The sequence below is a fragment of the Peromyscus californicus genome, unplaced genomic scaffold, assembly GCF_007827085.1.
Source record: "Peromyscus californicus insignis strain IS unplaced genomic scaffold, ASM782708v3 Scaffold_3__1_contigs__length_106647218, whole genome shotgun sequence".
Lineage (NCBI taxonomy): Eukaryota > Metazoa > Chordata > Mammalia > Rodentia > Cricetidae > Peromyscus > Peromyscus californicus.
This window is the reverse complement of record NW_026294551.1, coordinates 53,650,460-53,672,540: the sequence shown is the minus strand read 5'-3', so window position 1 is coordinate 53,672,540 and position 22,081 is coordinate 53,650,460. Positions and strand designations below refer to the sequence as shown.

The 22,081-nt window shown below is 50.9% G+C and overlaps 1 protein-coding gene across 3 annotated transcripts; it reads right to left on the bottom strand.

Moving 5' to 3' along the window:
* Positions 1-12,468: 12,468 nt before the first annotated feature.
* On the bottom strand, positions 12,469-21,294 carry Alox15b (arachidonate 15-lipoxygenase type B). 3 transcript variants are annotated; one of them, XM_052758623.1, is made up of 14 exons: positions 21,148-21,294; positions 20,841-21,063; positions 20,474-20,555; positions 17,379-17,501; positions 17,071-17,174; positions 15,721-15,893; positions 15,380-15,526; positions 15,070-15,273; positions 14,127-14,213; positions 13,815-13,984; positions 13,513-13,634; positions 13,312-13,412; positions 13,064-13,234; positions 12,469-12,648 (listed from the first exon to the last, which is right to left on the bottom strand). In XM_052758623.1, the coding sequence occupies exons 1-14, from the start codon at positions 21,292-21,294 to the stop codon at positions 12,469-12,471; spliced, it is 2,034 nt and encodes a 677-aa protein (XP_052614583.1). The 3 variants fall into 3 exon arrangements, with proteins under 3 accessions (XP_052614583.1, XP_052614584.1, XP_052614585.1); XM_052758624.1 differs by lacking the exon at positions 14,127-14,213; XM_052758625.1 differs by lacking the exons at positions 13,513-13,634; positions 14,127-14,213 and having other exon boundaries at positions 13,312-13,409; positions 13,825-13,984.
* Between the last annotated feature and the right edge of the window lie 787 nt (positions 21,295-22,081).

Sequence of the window (22,081 nt, the reverse complement as noted above, 5' to 3'; positions counted from 1 at the left end):
CTGTGCAGTGTGTTCCAAGCTCCCAGCTTTGTGAGCTGTCACCCATGCTGGAGCGGGCTGTGGTGACAAAGTGGTCTTTGAGTCATTTCTGCTGCTGTAAGTAACCCCTCCCCCATACTCCTGCAAGTAACCCCTCCCCCATACTCCTGTAAGTAACCCCTCCCCCATACTCCTGTAAGTAACCCCTCCCCCATACTCCTGTAAGTAACCCCTCCCCCATACTCCTGTAAGTAACCCCAGTAGAACTCATTGGTTTACCAAATTGGACTTGGACTTTGCCGGGATCTGTTCTTTGGTCAGTTGTGGGCTTCCTTTCAGTGTGACTAGGCGTGTGTGTGTGTGTGTGTGTGTGTGTGTGTGTGTGTGTGTGCAATCTCAGGGCCCTGTTGGCCTGCAGATGTGTTTTGATCACTGGCAAGGTTTGTTTTATTTTATTTTATTTTTTAGTCAAATGACTTATCAACATTGAAGAGAGGAGGAAGATTCTAGGGGAAGATTCTAAGACACTATCAACTCTATTATGACAAAAACAAAAACCTAAACAAAACAAACCATCTCACAGGGCTGGAGAGATGGCTTAGTAGTGATGTCGGCTTCCTGCTGAGCAGTGTGGACTGGGGTTTGGATCCAGCACGGGTGTAACAAGCATCCCACAAATGCCTGGAACTCCAGCTCTGAGGGATCTGATATCCTCTGTGTGTACACAGGTGTGTGCACCTGAACACACACGAGCGTGCGCGCGCTGCGCGCACACACACACACACACACACACACACACACACACACACACACACACACGGAGCCACACGAGTCTCCAGAGCAGCAGTAGCACTGTCATAATGCCAGGGAGTACAGAGGTGCTTAGGCAGGCTCCTGGAGGAGGCGGGGACCCAAAGGAGACCACATGTCCAGAGTGAAGGCGAGAGCTCTGTGTAACCAAGGACACCTCCCTGGGGGAGAAAGAGAGCAGTGTGGACCTGGTGAAGATTTGGTGTGGAGCAGTGACTGTGTATGGGTGAACAGTCACAGACCATACCTGATAAAAACAATCACGTTAACAGCTCACACTCAGAAAGCAGGTCTGTCTCACCTGTGTCTGATGTTAGGGCTTCGCAGTTGGTCTTAACAGCAGTTTACGAGACAGGTGCTCAACTTTCCTACACTGTCACATGAGGAAATAGACATGAGAGGCTAAGAGACTTATCCAAGGTCCCACAGCTGGGAAGTAAAAGGCAAGACAGGAAGGCCCTGAGAATCCAGAGGTGGGTTTATGGGCATGGGGTGGGGAGGGTGATGCACAGTTGAACAGAGGTGTGGCAGACAGTGAGGCTTTCAGAACCCCTAGGCCACAGAGGAGCTTCCCCTGTATCTATGGTGGCTCAGATATGCCGCACACAGTTTTGGTAATAGTCGTGGGGGAAATCCTGGGTCAGACGGCTGGTGGGACAGGCAGAGGCCACCTGTCTTCCGGTGACTGGCTCCACGGAGTCCCCGTCCCAGTGACGAGGACTGTAAAGGCCAGAGAGCCCTCAGCTCGTCTCAGAGCTTTCCTGGGTGCTGATGGGGAAGGTGTAGCAGAAATGAGGAGGAAGTAGCCACCAGGAGCCAGAGCCGGAAGTCAGGAGAGGCAGCCTGAGTCTTCTGCAACTCTGGGCATGGAGACAGGGCTCCTTCCTGTAGTGAGGACGGGGTGGGCATGGAGACAGGGCTCCTCCCTGTAGTGAGGATGGGGTGGGCATGGAGACAGGGCTCCTTCCTGTAGTGAGGATGGGGTGGGCATGGAGACAGGGCTCCTTCCTGTAGTGAGGACGGGGTGGGCATGGAGACAGGGCTCCTTCCTGTAGTGAGGACGGGGTGGGCATGGAGACAGGGCTCCTCCCTGTAGTGAAGATGGGGTGGCACATGGGTAGCTGCTACAAAGGAACTGTGTTCAGAGCAGATGAGCGACCATCTCAATGCACCAGCAATTCTGAGTGATGCACCCAGGTCTTGGCCAGGAGCCAGTGTTCTGCTGGGTCACTGGGCAGGAAGATGGGGCTGTCTGGGCTAGGTGTCTGAGTGAACTGGAATGATGGGACAGGGAAGCACCAGATGAAGCTGAGGAAATCTAACTCAGTGCTACAGCCACAAGGTTGACCACATGACCTGTTCTCTGACTAGCTCTGTAACCTCGGGAAAGTTAATTAGCCTTCCTGCTGTGTGGTGGGATAACCTTGGTGTACAATGAGAAGATGTCTCTGTTTGACCTCACCTTCTGATTGGTTTAATAAAGAGCCGAATGGCCAATAGCTAGGCAGGAGAGGATAGGCAGGGATTCCAGAGAGAGAGAGATAGGAACTTTGGGAGGAAGCAGAGGTGTGCAGGATTGGTCAGCTAGACACAGAGGAAGTCGGACATACCATATGGAGGAGAAGTAACAAACCATGTGGCAGAATGTAGATTAATATAAACAGGTTAATTTAAGTTATAAGAGTTAGTTGGGAACAAGCCTAAGCTAAGGCCAAGCTTTCATAATTAATAAAAAAGTCTCTGTGTTACTATTTGGAGCTGGACCAAAGAAAGAGATACACTGCTGTAATTCAGCTTCCTCTGTGGCTGGAGCTGCTAACATTTTCTCCAGGAGGTGAAGTGACCAAGGCCACCTCCTCTATACCAACCTAATGTCGTGCAGATGTCCAGTGAGACAGAGACCAGAAGGATGCAAAGGGATGGCCAGGGGACACCTCCCAGAAGGGTTACTTTCTAACTGCTGGAGTCACGATCGAACTGTCAAAGGTTTCAGCAGGGTGGATGGTGCTATTTATGCCAAAGTGCAATTTGTTCTCTGACACAAACCAGCACTTTTACACCAAGATGCAGGTTAAAGACTACAAAATCAAGCAAATAGCAAAACTCCAAACTAGGGAGGGGCGAAGGAGGGCCACAGAGGCCCTGCCTAGCACCTGGAACTGCCGCATTGGCAGCAGGCTGCAGCTGTCCTGAGAATGTGTTGCCTTCCTCTACCGCCTGCCAGCCTCCAGGGCCCTGACCTGCTGACCTGGGTGGTGAAGACCCTGCTAGAGGATGATGCTGGTACAGTGGAGTTGGTGTGAAAGTTAGACCTCCAGTTAATGACTCTGGGACAGAAGCCTGGGAGAAGGATTGTAGTTCGCCCAATGCAGAGAGCATGGAGTGGTCTGCCAGATGGTGGAGAGGGCAATGATGAGCAGACTCCAACGCCCTGACTCAGTTTCCCCAGTTTTAGTCGCCTGGGTTGCTGTCAGGGACAGAGGTGACAGGGGCCTGGAGAAGGAAAAGGAGCGGTGTTGGTGCCACAGGAAGTGTGTGCGACCCTTGTCGCCTTGAAGAAGTGGAGTTATGAGGCTGTGTTTGGGCTGTTCTTTTGGAAACCTTGTAAGGAGCAATTCCTGGACAACCCATGAGGGAGGACATTTTGGTGGGGCGTACTCCAGACTCCCTTAGCCTGTTTTTTCTACCAAGGGGGAACTCTGGCAAGAAGCCTTGGAAGACACAGAATGAACCTTTTTCAGACAGAACTGAGGTTCTCCTCAGGTCTGGGAAGGAACTTGGTAGCAGTTCTCGACAAGTCTTGGAATACTAGAATGTTCTGATTATCTAGTTCTCAACTAAGGACCCCTTGGCTCTGCCGCAGCTTCCCCCACCATTGCAGACCACACACACACACACACACACACACACACACACACACACACACACACACCTTCAGCACAGCTATGTACAGACAATAGCAGAACCCAGGCTGGTAAAAGGATGTGGGACTTCTGGTCCAGCTCTTAGGTGATGGAATAGTGGAGGTCAGGAGCACTGTTCTGCATACAGACATGGAAGAGCCTTGGGGAACTCACCTGGCCAGGGGCAGAGATGGAGAGAAGAGTCTGAGGCCAGCTGGGTAGAGAGTACTTCAGGACCTGGTCCTTGAAGTGCTGTATGCCAGGTGTCTGGAGTGTTCTTGGCCAGATATCAGGTTCTGTTGGTGTCGTAGGGCAACCAAAAGAGAATTTGCTTGTTTCTGGAGACCTGAGCATGTAAGATCATGAACCGAGGACTCTAGGGACCAGCAGCCTCCCAAACAACTCACCAATATTCCTGCCGCCGTTCGCCTTTCCTAAGTTCCTGTGCCGAACTGGGCACAGAGCACAGGATCATTGTCCTGCCAGATGACTTCGGGGAGGAGGGGAGTGAGAGGAGGCACTGTATCCACTCTTTACCTTCCCCCAGACTCTCCCCCCAGACCCCCCCCCACCAAATCCCCAAATTGTTGAGTTTACATACAGAACTAATCATCGTCTTACTCAACACTAGGCAACTGTTTTATCTTTCTTATTGAATAGAACCCATTTGACTTTCTAAAGGACCCATGTTACATTGTGAGCTTTATTAATAATATGCAGCAAAGATGAACAATGACACATTCCCCTAAAAAACAGATATCCTTAGGACAAGCAGGGGCTGGAGAGGTACCTCAGCAGTTACAAGCCCTGGCTGCTCTTCTATAGGTCAGGGGTTTGATTCCCAGCACCACCTACATGGCCGTTCACAACTATCTGTAACTCCGGTTCCAGGGGATCTGATACCTTCCTCTGGCGTCCACCAGCACCAGACACGGGTGCACAGATATACATGCAGGAAAACTCACACACACAGACATACACAAGACAAGCATTGTCTTCTTAACTCGTCAGCTTGGGATAATATCAAGGGGGCATCAGTGAGGTTCTTCAGTGGTACAGTATGAGTCTTTAGGACAGGACAGAAGGAGGGAAGTTATGGAGCCATGGAGAGGGAAAGGAGGCTGCCACCCTAGTGTCTGGTTAAAGCCTCTCACATTTGACAAACAAGATTTCCAACATTTTCTGGGAAGGTTGCTGGCGTAGACTTTATATTCCTTTCTTGAATTTTTAAAAAGATTTTTTTAAATTAAGGGTATGGCTCTGTGGGTACCCATAGAGGCCAAAAGAGGAGTCAGATCCTCTGAAACGAGAGTCATGAGCTACTCATCTTGGAAGTGAACTTGGCTCCTCTACAGGAAGTACTACAGGAAGTACTTCTGACCACTCAACCTGCCTGTCACCGACATGTCATTCAGCCCGTCAGCCAGCCGTGTAGAGCCTAACACAGGTGTGGCTTTTCCCGCCTCCCCGGAACTTGCCTTTGCTCTCTTGCACTAACACTGTCTTTGTCTCCCACAGCGGCGGTAAATCCTTTTTACCGGCCAAGCTACCAGGCTTCCCCCACACACCATTTCACACGGCATTTTGTTGTCCATTTTCCCTCTAGGTTGTTTCTTGTTTTCCTGCTTCCGGCAGCTGCAGTGTGATCCACCAGAGGCAGCTGGTGGTCTCTGGCAACACCCTGAGCCGAACTGTGAGCCTGGCCTGCTGACCCACCGCCGTGTGTAGACTGAAGAGTCCCTTTCAACATGTTGCAGAAAGTGTCACATCCTGTTCACAGCTGAAGGTCGCTGGCCAAGGCAACTGCTTGGTGGGGCCTCAAGGCAAGGGAAAGAGGACGGACAGCCTGCTGCAGTCTGTCAGGGTGACAAGCTCCTGTAGCGATCCTCTCTGGCTCAGTACCTCACCCAGGGGAAACCGGTCCATATGTTATGAGAACTCTCCTTCCCCTCTCCCCGCTCCGTCTCTTTTCTCCTCTCTGGCACCCTGGAGCAAGGCGGAGCAGAGTATGTGTGGCCGCATCTGTGCCCATCAGCCTGACTTTTTCCCTCCTGCGTTGGCATCCGCTGCTTCCTCGGGAGGGAAGGAGCAGAGCTGGTGTGATTGGCATCTGCACCCGACTGCTCCCCTCGTCAGACTTCCTGACCTGAGAAACCCGTAGATAAGTCCTCCCTTTCTGTTCTGTTCACTCAGGGTCCTGGAAGTCCCCAAAAGTTGGGCCTGGCCTCCTGTCCTCAGAGAGAGAGAGAGAGAGAGAGAGAGAGAGAGAGAGAGAGAGAGAGAGATCTTGGGCCAGAGTAGAGCTAAATTGGAAGAGTGTTTGCTCAGTGTGGGATATGTGAAAGAAACGGACTGTATTTTCTACAAACGAACAGTTAGTAAGAGTCATGCCACATTTAAAGAAAATAGTAAAAACTCCACCTTGAAGAATCCTCCCAAGACAGCATCTTCCTGAAACTAAAACATGTGTTCACGATTGCGTGCTGTGCTCGGAAGCTGCGTTCTGCTTATCAAGCGTACTGTGTTAAATTAGCCAGTCATGTAGGAAGGTGGGGCAGGCCATGCCCTGACACCCAGAGCAGGTTTTAGAAGTAAGAGGCCAGTGAGACCCCGCTGGGTGTCATGGCTTGCTTCTACCCTTCTTCAGAGGTAAAACTTTTTACACTGCTGAAACACTTTGGATTGTATGCTTTGTGTGTGTGTGTGTGTGTGTGTGTGTGTGAGAGAGAGAGAGAGAGAGAGAGAGAGAGAGAGAGAGAGAGAGATCCCAGACCCATTTCCCTACATTTAGCATGCCCTGGGTTTTTTGTTTTTTCTTTTTCTCCTAGTCCTGCTTAAAAGCCCCAGAAAGAGTTGGGTGTGTGGCACATACCTTTCTTTAATCCCGGCACTCTGGAGGCAGACACCGGTCTACACAGCAAGTGTCCGACAGCCAGGGCTACACAGAGAGACTTTGTTTTATACAATGAAATAAATAACCTTGGGGGGGGGTGCTTTATGTCTCCAGTGTCACACATTGGGAAGAGAACAAATGAACAGGTCCAGTCCGCTCCGAGTCCATCTTGGTGCCCCGACAGAGGTTTAGTTTTCCACAGAGGGCAAGGAGCGGGCATAACTGTGCAGTCTGGTCCAGGTGTGGTCCTTCTTGTCTTCATTTCTCCATCTTTCTTACCAGGTGGTCTGCCAAGCTGCCAGAACTGTGTGAAATCTCTTCCTGGTAGACAAGTTCCTCTTCTGGCTGGACCAAGCTGCCAAGCTGCCAGCCCTTTTCTTCGCCCAGCCTGAGATTCCTGGGGAATCTGAAATTCCTTTGATAGCACTGTTTCAATTGTCTGAAGCCAAAGGAGGGCACAAGTCTCTGGAGAAGTCTTAGTCCTGGGGGCCCACTAATTTGAAAAGTTAACATTTCCTTGGGCCAAATATTACCTGTAACAAACAACCTTCTCTTCTCCCTTGGCCAAGAGTCCAAGGTCTAGCTTGTATGTGTGTGTGTGTGTGTGTGTGTGTGTGTGTGTGTGTGTGTGTGTGTGTGTAAGAGATTTAGTGTGACTGAACTCAGGTCCAGAAATTCACACCATGGAAAAATCAGTGTCTAAGAAAGAAGTGAGAAAAGGAAGACCTCTTTTTGAATGAACAAATAGTGGAGAATGGAAACTTTCTCTTCAGACTCTGGAGAGACGGCTCCATGGTTAAGAGCACCGAGTCCTCTTCCAGAGGACCTGAGTTCGGTTCCCAGCAGGCAGATGGGTGGTTCACAACTGCCGATAGCTGCAATTCCAGAGGACCTGGCACCCTCTTCTGGTCGGATAAGCAAGCACACAGGTAGCATATCCATGTAAATAAAAAGAGAGAAAGGTAAATCTAAAGAACAGACAAACCAGACTCTCACCTGCAGGGAAACTGTGTCATGGATATGGAGTGGGAAATGTGCGTGAGAGAAAAGGTTAATAAGGATGGGGAATATCTCTGTACTTTCTGGAAATGGTTGGTGATCGCCCAGGAACTCGGTACCATCTCAGGTTGCTCCTTTCCATGGTCTGTTATTTCCTGTCATGGCAGCTGATAGGGGTCGTTAGTTACCCTTGACCTGGGAAGAGAGAGAGAAGACAGAATTAGGCCAAGCTTAGCCTGAGTTATAGTCTTGGGCCAAACAGTTCTCAGATGATCGTTGTGTGTGTACACAGAGCTGACTGGAATCTGAGTGCAGGTTAGGACAACAAAGGAGAAACACACAGAATGAAGGCAGAGAGGTAACCCTTTTCCCCTGCTCCAGTCACCCACTGCGCAGATGTAAACACAGGACCAGGTGAAGTTTCAATGTCAGCAGCTGAAGCGGCTGATGGGTCCCTGAAAGGTGGTTCAGTCAACAATTATCATCACAACTCCTGTGGTGTGCTAGTTGCCTTTTGGAAAGGGAAGGTTTTGTTGTTGTTCAACACTTCCGCATCACACTCCATCACTGAGGGATGTCAGCGCAGGAACTCAAGCAGGAACTAAGAGGCAAGAACAGAAGAAGAGACCATGGAGGAACGCTGCTGCTTCTCCAGGCTGGCCTTCAACTCCTCCTTCAAAAAAAAAAAAAAAGTTGTATGCATGTTTTCCCTGCATGTATGTTTGTGCGCCACATGCATGTCTGGTGCCTGCTAAGGTCAGAATAGGGCACTGGATCCCCTGGGACTAGAGAGCTACAGATGGGTGTGAGCCACCATGTGGGTGCTAGGAATCACCCCCCCCCATGTCCTTTTCAAGAGCAGTAAGTGCTTTTAACCACTTAGCCAACTCTCCAACCCCTCAGTTACATTTCTTGTACCATCCAGGGCCACCTGCCCAGGGATGATGCCGCCTGGAGTGGGCTGGGCCCTCCCACATCAGTCAATAATCAAGAAAACACACACAGACTTGCCTACAGGCCAGTGTGGTGGAAGCATTTTCTCGGTTGAGATTCCCTCTTCTCCGATGACCCTGGCTTGTGTCTCCCTAGCACACATGGCAAAGGTCTTCTCTACAGCAAACTAGTGGGTGACTACTAATGAATTGCCAAGCTATGTGACCTCCAAAATTAGTGTTTGTTTTTTTTTTAAAGCCAGCTGAGACAAAGCTAGGGGGTTTATTTGGGATTCCACCACTACCGTGGTAACAGGGCTCATCTCACAGTGCCTGCCCTGTGGTGGCTTCTCCAAGCTTGGGACTGACTGCATGGATTCTTACAGCTGAGATGCGCTGGATCCTTCCCTTCTCTCGCAGATGATAGTTCATCTCAAAAGACATGTGCTGCGGGCTGGAGGGATGGCACTTGTTGTCCTTCTATAGGACCTAGGTACACCCCAGCACTCAGGTCTGGTGACTACAAGCCAACACTATAACTCCAGCTCCTAGGGACCTGATGCCCTCTTCTGGTTTCTTCGGGCACTGCACTTAGGTGTACAAACAACATACCTACCCATAGACACATAATTAAAATATATAATTTTATTATAACTTTAAGGTGGTGGTGGTGCACGCCTTTAATCCCAGCAGTTTGGGAGGCAGAGGCAGGTGGACAGTGAGTTCCAGGACAGCCAGGTCAACACAGAGAAACTGTGTCCTTTAAAAGATATACATAAAAACATATATCCTTTAAAAGATATACATAAAAATAAACTATTTATTATTGGAGCACAGTATCGCTCCAGTTCACAAGTTCATCCATGTGCCCAGGTTAGGTTTGACGGCATGGGCTGATGTGGCCACGCCCACCCGCGGCCTCTTTCTGAAGGCTGCTATGGAGGAAAGGCGGTCCCCTACTAAGAGCCTGCCCATGAGTCAGGATAGTCAGGTGTCCAGATTCCAGAGAATGACGAGGACCATTCATTCTCACTTCCCCAAGGAAACTTACAGAACACGGGTTGCAGAGTCCTTGGGATGTCCGAGGGCTGTTGGTGGTGACACATCCCTCCCTTCTTATTTAATGAGTACACCTCAACCGGATGTGTCCCTCCTCTTACTTCCCGTACTTTCGCAGTGTCGTACATTCCTGCCTGGAATTTCCCCCACCCCACTGCCCTGGCAATCACAGACAGCCTAGCTGCACAAAACGCCTCCCTCCATCCCGAGGCCTATAAGAAGGGACCCTCATAGGCCTGTACTCTCATCAAAGATCCACCATGCTGTTGATGATATGGGGGTTTGAACTCTCCTCACAGCCCCTACCCTGCGGCTGTCTGTCCCTCCAAACCATTAAGAATTCTTCTAACAAACATCTTACCCAAAGGGACACTCCAGCTCAGTGTTCACCTTAAGGCCCAGCCCTGAGACTTTTACCATCTATCCATTTAATCACTTTTTTGGTTGGATGTTTCTAGGCATATGACATCTAAAGTTGAATAAGTTATAGTTCCCACCTTTAAGAAACTCACTACAGGGATTTGGGAATTATTTGGGTATTAATTTCTGCATTCAGCATGTGCTTACTGAGAACTTCTGCTGTGCCGGCCACCACGGCTGTGAACCTTGTCCTCCCAAGCTTACAGCGGCAGAGGTAAGGTTGGTGTTCACACAATATGCCTGCAAGGCAGCCTCATACCTGCAGTAGAAAGGGGCACCTCAGCTCAACTGCTTATCTTGGAAGTCACAATCATTCCTCTCCTAGTCCATTGGCCAGATTCAGTCACGTGGCCCCAACTGAACCAAACAGTCCGGCTGGGAAATGCTGGGATGATCTCATGATTCTTCGTGGGCGCAACTTCACCTTGGGTTCCTGGCCCTCCGTGTTGGTAAAACATCTCCCTTCAAGAACTTAGAATACTAAGACAAATACTCGAAGGAAGGAAGTCGGCAGAAGCTTCACTCTTCCCACGGCAAGGCTGAGGAGAGTGGACTTCTGCTCTTGGGTCCCAGCTGCTTGCTAAATTTCAAGGCCTACCGGAAACTACAGGGTTTAACGGCTTAATATTCAAAGCCACTTAGTTTCGTTCCACCCTGTCTTGGCTTAAGTAGTCAGGAATTATTTATTTCTTTTTAAAGGTTTGATTTTTATTTTTTTAAAAGTATGTGTAGGTATATGTGTCTGCATGTGGGTATGTGCACGTGAGTGCAAGGACCTGTGTAGGTGTGTGTGTCTGCATGTGGGTATGTGCATGTGAGTGCAAGGACCTGTGTAGGTGTGTGTGTCCGCATGTGGGTATGTGCACATGCAAATACCTGTGAGTGCAATACCTGTGGAAGCCAGAGATGTCAAATGCCCCTGATACTGGGGTTGCAGGTGGTTGTGAGCCACCTGATAGGGAGGCTGGGAGCCAAACTCAGGTCCTCTGGAGGAACAGTACCCACTCTTAATCCCTGAGTCATCTCTCCAGTCCCAGGACTTGCTTATTGACAGAAACCAAAACAGTATAAGAGATGCCTAACTCTGAATCATTTTTGGCAAAGGATTACCAAGGCTGTCCAGTAGGCCACACTACCTGTTCTAAAGCTTGGGTCTATTGGATTCAGTGGTTGGGTTCCTGTAGATAGAATATATATAATGTATGTGTGGGTCAGTGTGTATGTGTGCGTGTACAGGGGTACTGTGTACGTGTAGGGGTACTGTGCCTGGCAAGGCCAGAAGAGAGCAGATCCTCTGGAGCTGGAGTTAACAGGTGGTTGCACTTGACATGGGTGCTGGGAACTGAACCAACTGAACTTGGGTCTTCTCGAAGAGCAGCAAGTGCTCTGAACCATTGGGCCATCCAACCCCAGTGTATATGTTACATTTTGAGTATTGTTTCATAAAAACGTATGCAACCGAAGACCCAAATCTTTGATGCCTGTAGTATAAGAGATTAAATTCAATGGGTGACTTCAAAAAGAACTCATTTGTTACTTTAATGAATGTTCAGAGTCTGAGCCAGAAAAAACAAAAACAAACAAAAAAACCCAGAACTGGAGAGTGCACATAAAATACTGGGATTTCAGAGTGGAACTGGAATTTAGAGGATGAGGTATTAGAGGTATGTTAGTCTTTCTAATTCTCTGGAAATGGAGCCTGCTTTACAGATCACTTTGGGGGGCTTTGAGAAGAGGTGGGCTAGAAATGGCCCTAATAGTATGCCCCTCTCTCCTAAAAACAAAAACAAACAAAAAACCCCAAACTTAATTTTTATGTATATGGATATTTTGCCTGCTTGCCTGGTGTCCTCAGAGGCCAGAGAAGGGTGTGCAATCGCCTAGAACTGGAATTACACACGGTTGTGAGCCACCCTGGCGCTCTGGAAGAGCAGCCAATGCTCTTAACCACAGAGCCATGTGTTCAGCCTCGTCCTTCTCTTTGTTCCTGACTTCCAATAACCCCTTCTCAGTGTTATGTTCATTTTCAGGGTGAGCCTGTAGTTGATGATCGACCTCTTGATAGGTTTTGGTTGGGCTACTTCCTGTTTTGCTGAGAAGCCTGTACGAGTCTGTGACTGTGAGGTCTCATTGGCTATGGGCAGTGGAACAGGATTCTGTGCTTCTGTTACGGTCCACAGTTCATGTGACGCAAAACTAAGCGAACAAGCAAAGCCCTGAATCAGAGCTGAAGGCTTGGTGTCTCCAGCTATTTTGGTTCCCCTGTCCTGTGAGGTCCTGTCTTCTGTAGGAGTTTTAGGTTGGTCTGTTTTGATTTTATTCGTTGTGTTTGTGTGTTTCACAGTGGAGTTAGATGGGACTTGGCTATGAGGACTTGTATATTTTGAAAGGCCCTTTTCTCTGGGTGACGCTTAACTTGGAGTGACATGATCAAGGCCTCTGTATGTCACATGGGACCCTCTTCTTCAAGATTTTAGATGGAGACACTGTTCTCAATGAGGGGAGGGTCCATGTAGATGTAGGGCAGTGCCAGGCTTCGGTTCCGCTCCTCGATTTCCCTGGAGATCTGGACCAGCCGTCTCTGGAAGGCAGCAATACTTCGCCGTGGGGCATCCTCTGTGAAGTGTTCATCTGGATAGTGGCCAAGAGGCCTCTGAGGACCAATCACAAGGGTTGAGATGCCGAGGGCCCCATCGCCTGAGCAGCTGCGACCCACCTTAGCTGACTATAGCCACAGTGTGTCCCCGACCCAGTCACCTTACAGTCATCGGTTGAACCTTACCCTGTCGCTATCCTAAACATTTTCCCAAGCGACAGCGATCTGTAATCTCTTAGCCCATTTAATTTGAAGATTTAAAGGAACATTTAGTCCCATGTCACTGTCATTGCGGAGAGTGACAGTTTTCACCGTCCTCTTTACACATCTGATCCTCGCTGTGAGATGACCAAGGGTCATGGGTCTCGCCTTTTAGTGAGGGGTGTGTGTGGGGGTCTTGGACCAGGGAGGGTAAACAACGCATACTTTCCTATCCAGCCTAGCCTGGCCTGACTCCTAGCTCCATACTTACTCGGTCCCCGGGCTCCTTGCTTAGCATCCAGAGGGCAATGATGATGTCACATGTGGCATTGACTGGTGGGAGAGTGGCTATGAAGCCCTCAGGCCGAGCCTGGCCTTTGGAAGTGGGTGGTGGCAGCTGCATGGTAGGTGGCAGGTTGGGCATCCAAACGCAAGAGTCAAACTGAAGGCAGAGAGGATACAATGAGGACAGGACCCTGGCCCTTCCATCGCAATGCCTGCCTGTCGCCCCGACCTTACCTGGCCTGCACTCACAGCTGTGTGCTTGGCTGAGCAGGTGAATATCACCATGGTGACATACTGGACCAGGGCTTCCCGGGTATCCAACAAGGAGGGCATACCTGTAGGAAAGCTGGGCTGAGGTCGGGGCTGCTGGGCATCCGAGGACCTCACAGAGAGGCCAGAGTGTGGGGCTGGGCCCAAGGGCTGAGGTCCCTGTACCTGAACTTTCTCGGCTGAGGAAGCCCTCAGAGAAGATCTCCTTCACCCAGGCCTGCAGCTCGTCATCCTCTTGAACAGACACATCGCTTGGGTAGTAGATGCTGACTATCTCAGAGACGAAGCTGTAAGGTGCACCTGGATTCAGTCCCTGACTCCAGACTTGACCCTCTCTGAGAAGCATCCTTGTCCCGTGTCAATGCACGTCAGCCCTCTTCACCGTTAACCTCTCCAGAGCATCCCATCTCCCGCCCAGTCTTCCTGCCTCCACTGCCCCTGCAGCTTCCCGAGGACGGTTCCCTCACCTCTTTATTGCCCCCCAGATCTGCATCCCATCATTCCGATAATAGTAGCCTGGGATGTCTCCCACATCTCGGGCTTGAATATCGTCAGGGAGACACAGGGCAGAATAGTTCAGCTGCTCCATGTTTCTCTTTATCAGCTCAGAGAATCCTCCAGTGCCAAGGCCTGTGGACTGAGGGAAAGAACTGGGCACCAGAACCTTGCTTCAGAAGCAGGCGGCAGCACTGTGGGGGCAAGGAAACAGGGCCACTCCCACCTCAGAATTCTATATTCTTCCAATTGAAGAATGCCCTCCTGCCAAAGGTGGCGCTTACCCTGTCCACCACCTTCCCAGGGGCAATGAGCAGCTCACGGGCAAGTGTGTTAATGTGCAGTGTGTACCGAATGTGGGGGATCAGCAGCTGTAAGGGGTAGAAGATGGCAAAGTTGGGGAAACCCAGACCTGCTCCCATAAAGCCACCCACCCTGTGAGTCATGAGGAAAGAGTTAGCCAGGACGGGAGGTTCAGTTTGTGATGGTACCCCCTGCCCAGTGATGAGGGCTAGGTCCTGTCCACAGCATCCTGTCCTATGTCCTCAGGCAGGCTCTTTCTCCCCTCTGAACACCAGCTCGTTTTGTCAAATGAGGACCCTGGGAACTTCCTGAGATTCTTTGTCCCTGGGGCAGGCAGAGCACCATGAAAAGCAGAGCTGGGGTCCGGCTATGTGGTCTGTCCCCCTCAGCCTGCTTCTGAGAACCAGGTGCTGGGAGCCGCAGTCGGATTGGAGAGCATAGAGCAGGCCCTGAGGAGCCTTCACAGGACACATTTGTTTCTGTCATCAAGTTAAAACATCTCCAAGAAAGGCAAGGCTTCCCTTCCCATGGCTGTGTGCACTTTCGGATTTCTGCTTTGATATTCTCTTAGGCCCTGGATGCAGACTCCACTCTGTGTTCTTCTGTCAGAATGGGAGCCCTGCATCCAAGCCTGGAAGGGTAAGGCTACCTGAGGAAAAGGCCACTAGGAAGAGGCACCACAGGGTACAGGATAAAGCCCAGAAGTCTACAGACTTGGTTTCAGCCTGGGATACAGACAGAGCCACCTTGTTTCGAGAAAGGATCTCTCCATGCAGTGGTCTTGGCTGTCCCGGGACTCTGCTAGGTCGACCAGGCAGGTCCCAGACTCATAGAGATCCATCCTCCTGCCTCAGCTCTCTAAGTGCTGGGATTAAAGGTATGCGCCATCACGCCTGGCTTGGGCCAACTCGTTGGGCCACTGACCTTGAAGAGAGGGTGGCAGCGGGGCAGCTGCCGCAACGTGGCCAGGGTGAAGACTTCCGGCAGCAGGTGCGCGTGCAGCAGATGAGTGAGGGCCTCGTGGACGGAAAACTCGGCATTGCGCACCCAGGTCTTGGCCAGGAGCCAGTCCCACTTGTCATCGCTGGGCAGGAAGATGGGGTTGTCGGGCCCGGGAGTCTGTTTGAGCTGGTAGGTAAGGCGGTCGGGGAGGGAGGCAGTGCCAATGTCTGTCAGTCACTCAATGGGACCCTTTCTACTTCTGCCATCCCCCGCCCCCTGCCTTCTTACGGACCTGGATGGCGAGGGGGAGCAGGGGCCCAGCCTCTGAGCTCTGGTATAACAGGGTCATTGGGGCTGCGGAGAACTGGGGCTTTCCGTTGATGACATTGGTTTGGACTCCGGAAAGGATGCCATGATCCACCAAGAACAGGGAGCCCTTCTGCAGGAGAAAAGGGAGCCAGGACTTCACCCGGCTTTCTGTAGCAGGACGAGGACCCAGGAGTGCCAGGGGAGTGCCTTTTGAGAGAGGCTGCTCTTGGCAGGTAACACACAGTTGGTCCTGCTGTCTGCAGGAGGGGGATGAGCCCCGAGAAACTAGCATAGGGTTTGCAGAGTTTGAAGACCATGGCCCACCTCCAACTCAGCCTGCAGACTTGTCCCAGGGCCCAGCACTGGGGCCACCATTTCATCGGTGACTGGGAAGTTCTTTGGAAGGCTGTGACAGCGGCGGATCAGGACCGGGTTGAGGCCATTTAGGAACTGGGAGGCAAAGAAGGCATCTTCCTGCCAGTGCTCGAACACGTACTCTGCAGGAGGGCGGGGGACATGGGGACAAGTCACCACAGCTCCTACAGATTTCCTCCTTGCTTGCATGATGGAGTTCCCCTTTGTCCATCCTGGGTACCTCTTTATTTCTTACAATGGCCTCCCGATCCCTTGACTTGGGTTAATGCCTGTTCACTAATGAGCAACCCCTAGTCCCAGGCTATCACCATGCCATCTACCTGACACCACCCTGGGGAACTCACTAGCCTCAAATGCAACATAAGTGTGGGATCTTCCTCCAGCTCAGCCTCCACCCCTTTCCTGGCATCCCAAGGAATGGCAAGTTTATCTATTTGACTGTCCATGACAGAGCCCAGAAACTCTGTAGGAAGCACCTTTCTTCTCCCACTAAGTCCCATGAACTCTCCATCCTTGGTGTCTCTTGGCCCATCTGTCCACTCCTTTCCCACACAGCCACAGCCTTGATGAAGCCATCATCCCCGTTGACCTCAGCTGGAACCCCATGGCTAATCTTCCTGCTTGTCCCCAGACCCCCAACCCACCCAGTGGAGCAATCAGTTAGTCATACTGTCCCTCAGCTGGCCACCAGTCACTAGCCTCGCATTGTGCTTAGGAAAGCCCCCAACCTGCCACAGTCCACACAAACGTGGACATGACTTCGGCTCCCTGACTTACTTTCTCTTACTCAGTCGGGTTGGGCCACAGCAACTTCTTTCTCTTATAGGTATCCTATTCTTCTGTCTTCAGGGTCTTCATCTGTCTGTCCCCGGAGCACTCTGCCCTGTGCCTCATCCTTGGTGTTCATACCCACTTAGCCTCCCCACCTCCATGAAAGCTTTCTAGGGCACCCTGAAAGCTAGCGTGCGTTCCTCCTTTAACCGTTTCTGAAGCCAATAAGTACTTCTTCCAAGGAACACTAATGATGTGCTTTTGAGTCTTATAGTAGGCACAGCCTAACTCCACTGTGTGTCCTGTGTCCATAGACCCAACCACAGTTATCTGGACAACTGTTGGATTAGGTCAGGGGTCCCCTCTGCCTACCCCCTCTTTAGTTTCTATGAGAACTTTAAGGTCTAGTAGGAAGGGCAAGGAAGCACCCAAAGTCACAAGGTGGATTGGTAATTTTTTATGAGCCTCCTAGTAATGATGGTCACTGATATCCCAGAGAGAGGTTAGGATCCTGGCCCAGGGCCTCACCTGCCGCAGGAGTCTTGTGGAAGTGAAACATCCTTTTCATTTCCCTCAGACTCCTCCAGAGTCCTGTGCGGTTCAGGAACCCTTTGATTTTCAGCTCTGTGAACCTAATGGAACGTGAAGTGTGAGAAGAAGGAACAAGGCTCCAGGAGAGCCTCCCCGTCTGCCCGATGCAGTCAGTCCCCTTGAAGAACCACTGTCCTACTGCACAGGAAACTGCGCTTGAGCAGGGCTGAGTGTATACTGAGGTATCGGATTGAGTAGACAAGAGAACATAGAGGTGGGGACAAGGGACAGTGTGGCATCCTCACGCAGAGTAGACTTTCAAGTAGAATCTGGCATTCTTGACTTCGGAGTACTTGATATTGAGGTCCAAGTCTTTCACAGTCACCTGGTCGAGGCAGTGAGGCCAACCTTCCATGTAGGTCTTCCAGCTGGAACAGGTGGCAGGTAAGTGATCAGCAAAGGCTTCAGTGAGGAGCCCTTGCATTGAGTCAGAAGAATCTTGCCCCAGGGGGCCCTGGCCATAGACAGCCCCCTTCTGCCAACAGGGACCTTCCAGAGACCCATCTCTCCTCTATGCTCACTGGGCTGTAAGGAAGCTACATGTCCCCACAGGAGACTTCTGAGTCAGTTGGAGTCCCCCTTAAGGAACTTGAGGTTGGAGCTGAGCCAAACGGGCGGAGTCCCTTAAGTATCTGGATGATAGGATGTGAACGTTGGGACCGTTACCTAGGTAGAGTGAGAATCAGGAAAGCAGGGGGGAAGGAGGGAGAAAGGCGGGGAGGAAGAGCTGAGGAGAGAGGGCAGGAAAGAGGGCAGGAGAGAAGCACCTGGGAGATGGGAGGGAATCGCCGTGGCTCGTGGCTGGATACGTGGCTTTCCCCGCCTGCTCGTTCTTCTGTAAGTATCTCTGCATTCTGCTCACACACCTGCTTTGTAACCCTCTTGGAGTACCTGATGCCTAACACAGATGCATCTTGGGAAGGGATGTGGTCCTGAGCTGGGCAGTTCCCCAGGAGTCAGTTGCTGTTGGCAGACATCCCATGGAGAGGCAGTCCAGCTGCCACACAGCCTGGGGAGCTGAATCAGTTTACTCTGCCCTGGCCTAAGGCAGTTGTCTTTAAGTCCCACAATCATGCAAGCCACAGCCAGAGACCTTTCAGTGAAACAATTAAATTTTGTTTCAAGAAGCTGCGGCCCATTTTCTAAGTAAAAAAGTTTTACAAGTACCGTGAATATGGCCCAGAAGTAGGGCACTTGCCTAGAATGCACAAGGCCCTGGGTTCAATCCCCAGTATAAAAAATAAAAGTAAAGATATAAAAAATAAATATTAAAAAGATTGCTTCCTACGATCAAGTCTAGCAACTTGGGGTCAATCTCTGGGTCCCACATGGCAGGAGAGAGCCAATCCCTGCAAGTGGCCTGTTGACCTCCATGTGGATATCACAGGTTGTGCACCTACAGACATACACATGTAAGAAAAATGTAATTACAACTTTGGGGGGGGGGTTGTTGAGACAAGGTCTCTCTGTACAGCCCTGGCTGTCCTGGATCTCACTCTGTAGACCAGGCTGGTCTCGAACTCAGAGATCTACCTGTCTCTGCCTCCCAAGTGCTGGGATTAAAGGCGTGCGCCACCACTGCCAGGCACAAGTTTTTAAAAAATAAATAAACATAAAAAATTAAAAGGTCTGGGTATATAAATCAGTGATGTGTGTTTACTTGGAATGCAAAGAACACGAGTTCAACTCACAGTATCAAAAACAATTGAATAATGAAAAAGCTTTTAGATTTGAGTTTGGACGTCAAAGGACAGTTTGCAATTAAAGAATACTGCCACTAGGTGGCGCCAAACTCTGTACTTGACTCACCTGGGAATCTTGGTAAACCGCAGGTTCTCAGTGGGTAATGAGCTTGCCTTCTCTAACTGGTACCCAGAAGATGCTAATGCTGGGGGGTTGAAGCCTCACTTTAGTTATAATATTAAGGACCCAGACATAGAGATCAGACATAGGAATAATGCTGACAGCACACATTTATGCAGGGTTTAGCATTTTTGTTGCTGAGTGGCTCCCGCCACCCCAAGGGTGGCAGGGTCTCATAAGTACTAAGCCCCACATTCACTGCGTAGCTCTAGGTGACCTTGAACTTGTGGTCCTCCTGCCTTCCTCTCGTAAACGCTGGGATTATAGGTGTGTGTCACCGTATCTGCTTTATGTGGTTAGGCAGGCACTCTCCCAACCGAGCTACACCTCAGCCCAAGTGTTTTCTTTTTATAATACATGCAGTGCTGAAGAACAAACCCAGAGCCTCCCATACAGAATTACACTCCCAGGTCCGATTAGCTACATTCTTTTTTGTTTGTTTGTTTGTTTGTTTGTTTGTTTGTTTTTCAAGACAGAGTTTCTCTGTGTAGCTTTTGGAGCCTGTCCTGGAACTCACTTTGTAGACCAGGCTGGCCTCGAACTCACAGAGATTCATCTGCCTCTGCCAACCAAGTGCTGGGATTAAAGGCGTGTGCCATCACCGCCCCGGCATTTTTTGTTTTGTTTTTTAATAAGCTACGTTCTTAACCATTTCTCAGTTGTTTTCCCTAACAACCCAAACAAGAAGAATAAAGATCAAAGAGATGAAATGATTTCCCAGAGACGCCCCCCTTCCTTTGGTTAGGGTCTACACTGACCCTGCATTGACAATGTAGATTTCAATATGTCCTCTGTTTCCCCGCCCCCGCCCCCGTTTGCTGCTGTGAGATTTACTGTCATGGCTCTCACGACAAATGTAGAATTTGCTTGGTCTCCAGAGACCTAGGGCAAAGGCAGGCAGCCCAGGATTTGGGAAGCAACCAAGATTAAGAGCACTAAGCTCTTTTGAAAATGTCCTGAGCACACCTGACTTGACTTCTCGGGAGCCTCATTCCTTTGTTACTTCCACCTTCTGTGAGCTCAGCATTAGGTCGCTCTCCCCTCTAACTCTTCATCCCGAGCAGACGACGGAGAAAGCACCCTTGCCTGAGGATGTCTCATTTCTAGGGATGTGTTCCAACTTCCCCAGGGGATGCCTGGAGTTCCGCCTGTGTTTATGAGAGGATGGATGCACGGACCGGACAGGTGAGAAAAAAAGAGACAAAACAGCAACCGCAAAGAAAGTTGGAGTGAGCCACAGGGCACGGCTGTTAGAGCAGGGGTTTTCACACTTCAGTGGGTGCCAGAGTCACCTGAAAGGCTGGTTGAGATAGGGTCTTCCTGCTCAGCCACAAGGTCAGAGGGCCTGTGAGTCGCAGGTGCCCATTGTTGCTAACGCAGCTGGGCCTGGGGTCCAGGTTGGATGAAAGTCCTTATTTTGGCTGCTTTCCATGCCAGAAGTGAGTCCTCCTGGAAGAATGCTTAGCTCCCTCCTCACCTGTACATCTCCTTCCTGGCCTTCAGCTCTTCGTGACGCTGGAGCTGGAGCTTAGGGTGGTGGTCTTCCGAGGAAACCTTGGCTGTGGGTGGGGACACGGATGGAAAGGATACTCTCCCGACCTCTGGCTCCACACATTCTCCCTCTATTACTGCCAGACCCACTAGTGCCCTCACCCAGGGTACATTTCTGTCCGCAGCAGGCTGGCCGCCGCCGCCTGCTCTGCAGCATCACCAGCCCCCGCCCCCTCCTCCTCTGCCCCTTCCTGGAGTCCACACTCGTTCGCCTCTCCAGTCCCCAGCCCTAGCCTCCTCCACACTGCTGTGCCCCTACGGTGGCCCCAGCCAGTTCCTCGGCACCCCCTCACCTGCACCCTCTTGCAGCACCAGGTCCCCCGCCCCTTCTAGCCACTGATAGCACGGGAAGTGGAGTGTAGCCCCGGGCCCCCACTCCAGCTGGAACCAGCGGCAGAACCAGGCGTCGGGCGGGCGGGACCCAAGCGGGAGGGGCAGCTCCGGGGGTGCCTTGTGTACCCGCAGCATCAGCACAGCGCCAACGTCCTGGGGGAGCGTCACCTCGAAGTCCTCTTCCTAGGAGCGGGTGTTTAGCAAGCCGAGGGTGGTCCCTCCCGCCCCCTCCCCACCATCCCCACTGCCCACTCCCCAGACACTCACAGCGCCGGCAGTGAACTCCTTGCCTAGACGGTCCAAAGGCACTAACGGACTCTCTCCCTGGGTCCCCACGATGCTGACAGACACTTTGTCCCAGGTGCCAGCCCCACAGGCCTCCCCGGTGGATACTCTCACTCTGAATTTAGCCATACTCCTAACCAGTCTGGCTCTCTACTGCAAGTTGGACTGCCAGGCTGGGTGCCTTTCTACCTAAGGGATGCTCCGCCCACCATTCCAGGTTATGGGGAAACGTGTTTGCTACCGACCGACCGAATTCCCCTTTGGTTTCATTGCCGCCAGAAAAAGGGCCGGGAGGAGCTGGGTTGAGAGACTGAAACCCGGAGCGACGATGAGTGGTATTGGACAGGGAAGTGACTCAGGTCCCCAGGGCGAGTTTGAGACCGAACTGGGATGTGGGGTACAGTTATTGAATTTATTTATGTGCTGTCTTAGCTTTAAATGTGTGTGCGGGATCCACTTCCCTGTTTCCTACAACTCTTCTCCGGCTACGTGCATTCTGTCATTTCTTTTAATAAATAATTTTGAAAGCCGTCACCGTGCCTGGACTGTTAGATGCTGGCAGCACAGAAGCAGGCAAGACTTTGCCTTTGACTGCATGCTTATTAAAATCAAGCACAAGACACTCAAATGCAGTATCTATTAGACATTTCGACGATAATGAATGCTGGAAAGATATCAGACATTGCTAATGTGAGAGTCTGACAAATTGGGGTGGAGAGAAAAGGCCTCAGCGACCCAGGGGAGGTGACAGGTGAGCTGAGGGTGTGTGTATATGGGCAGCACTAATTGGACTCAATGGGTTATTAAAAAAGAAGAGAACATGAAGTTGGGAGGGGGTATGGGGGAAATTCAGGGAGAGTTGGAAAAGAGGGATGGGGGTAGATGCGATCAAAATACATTGTATATATATGTGAAA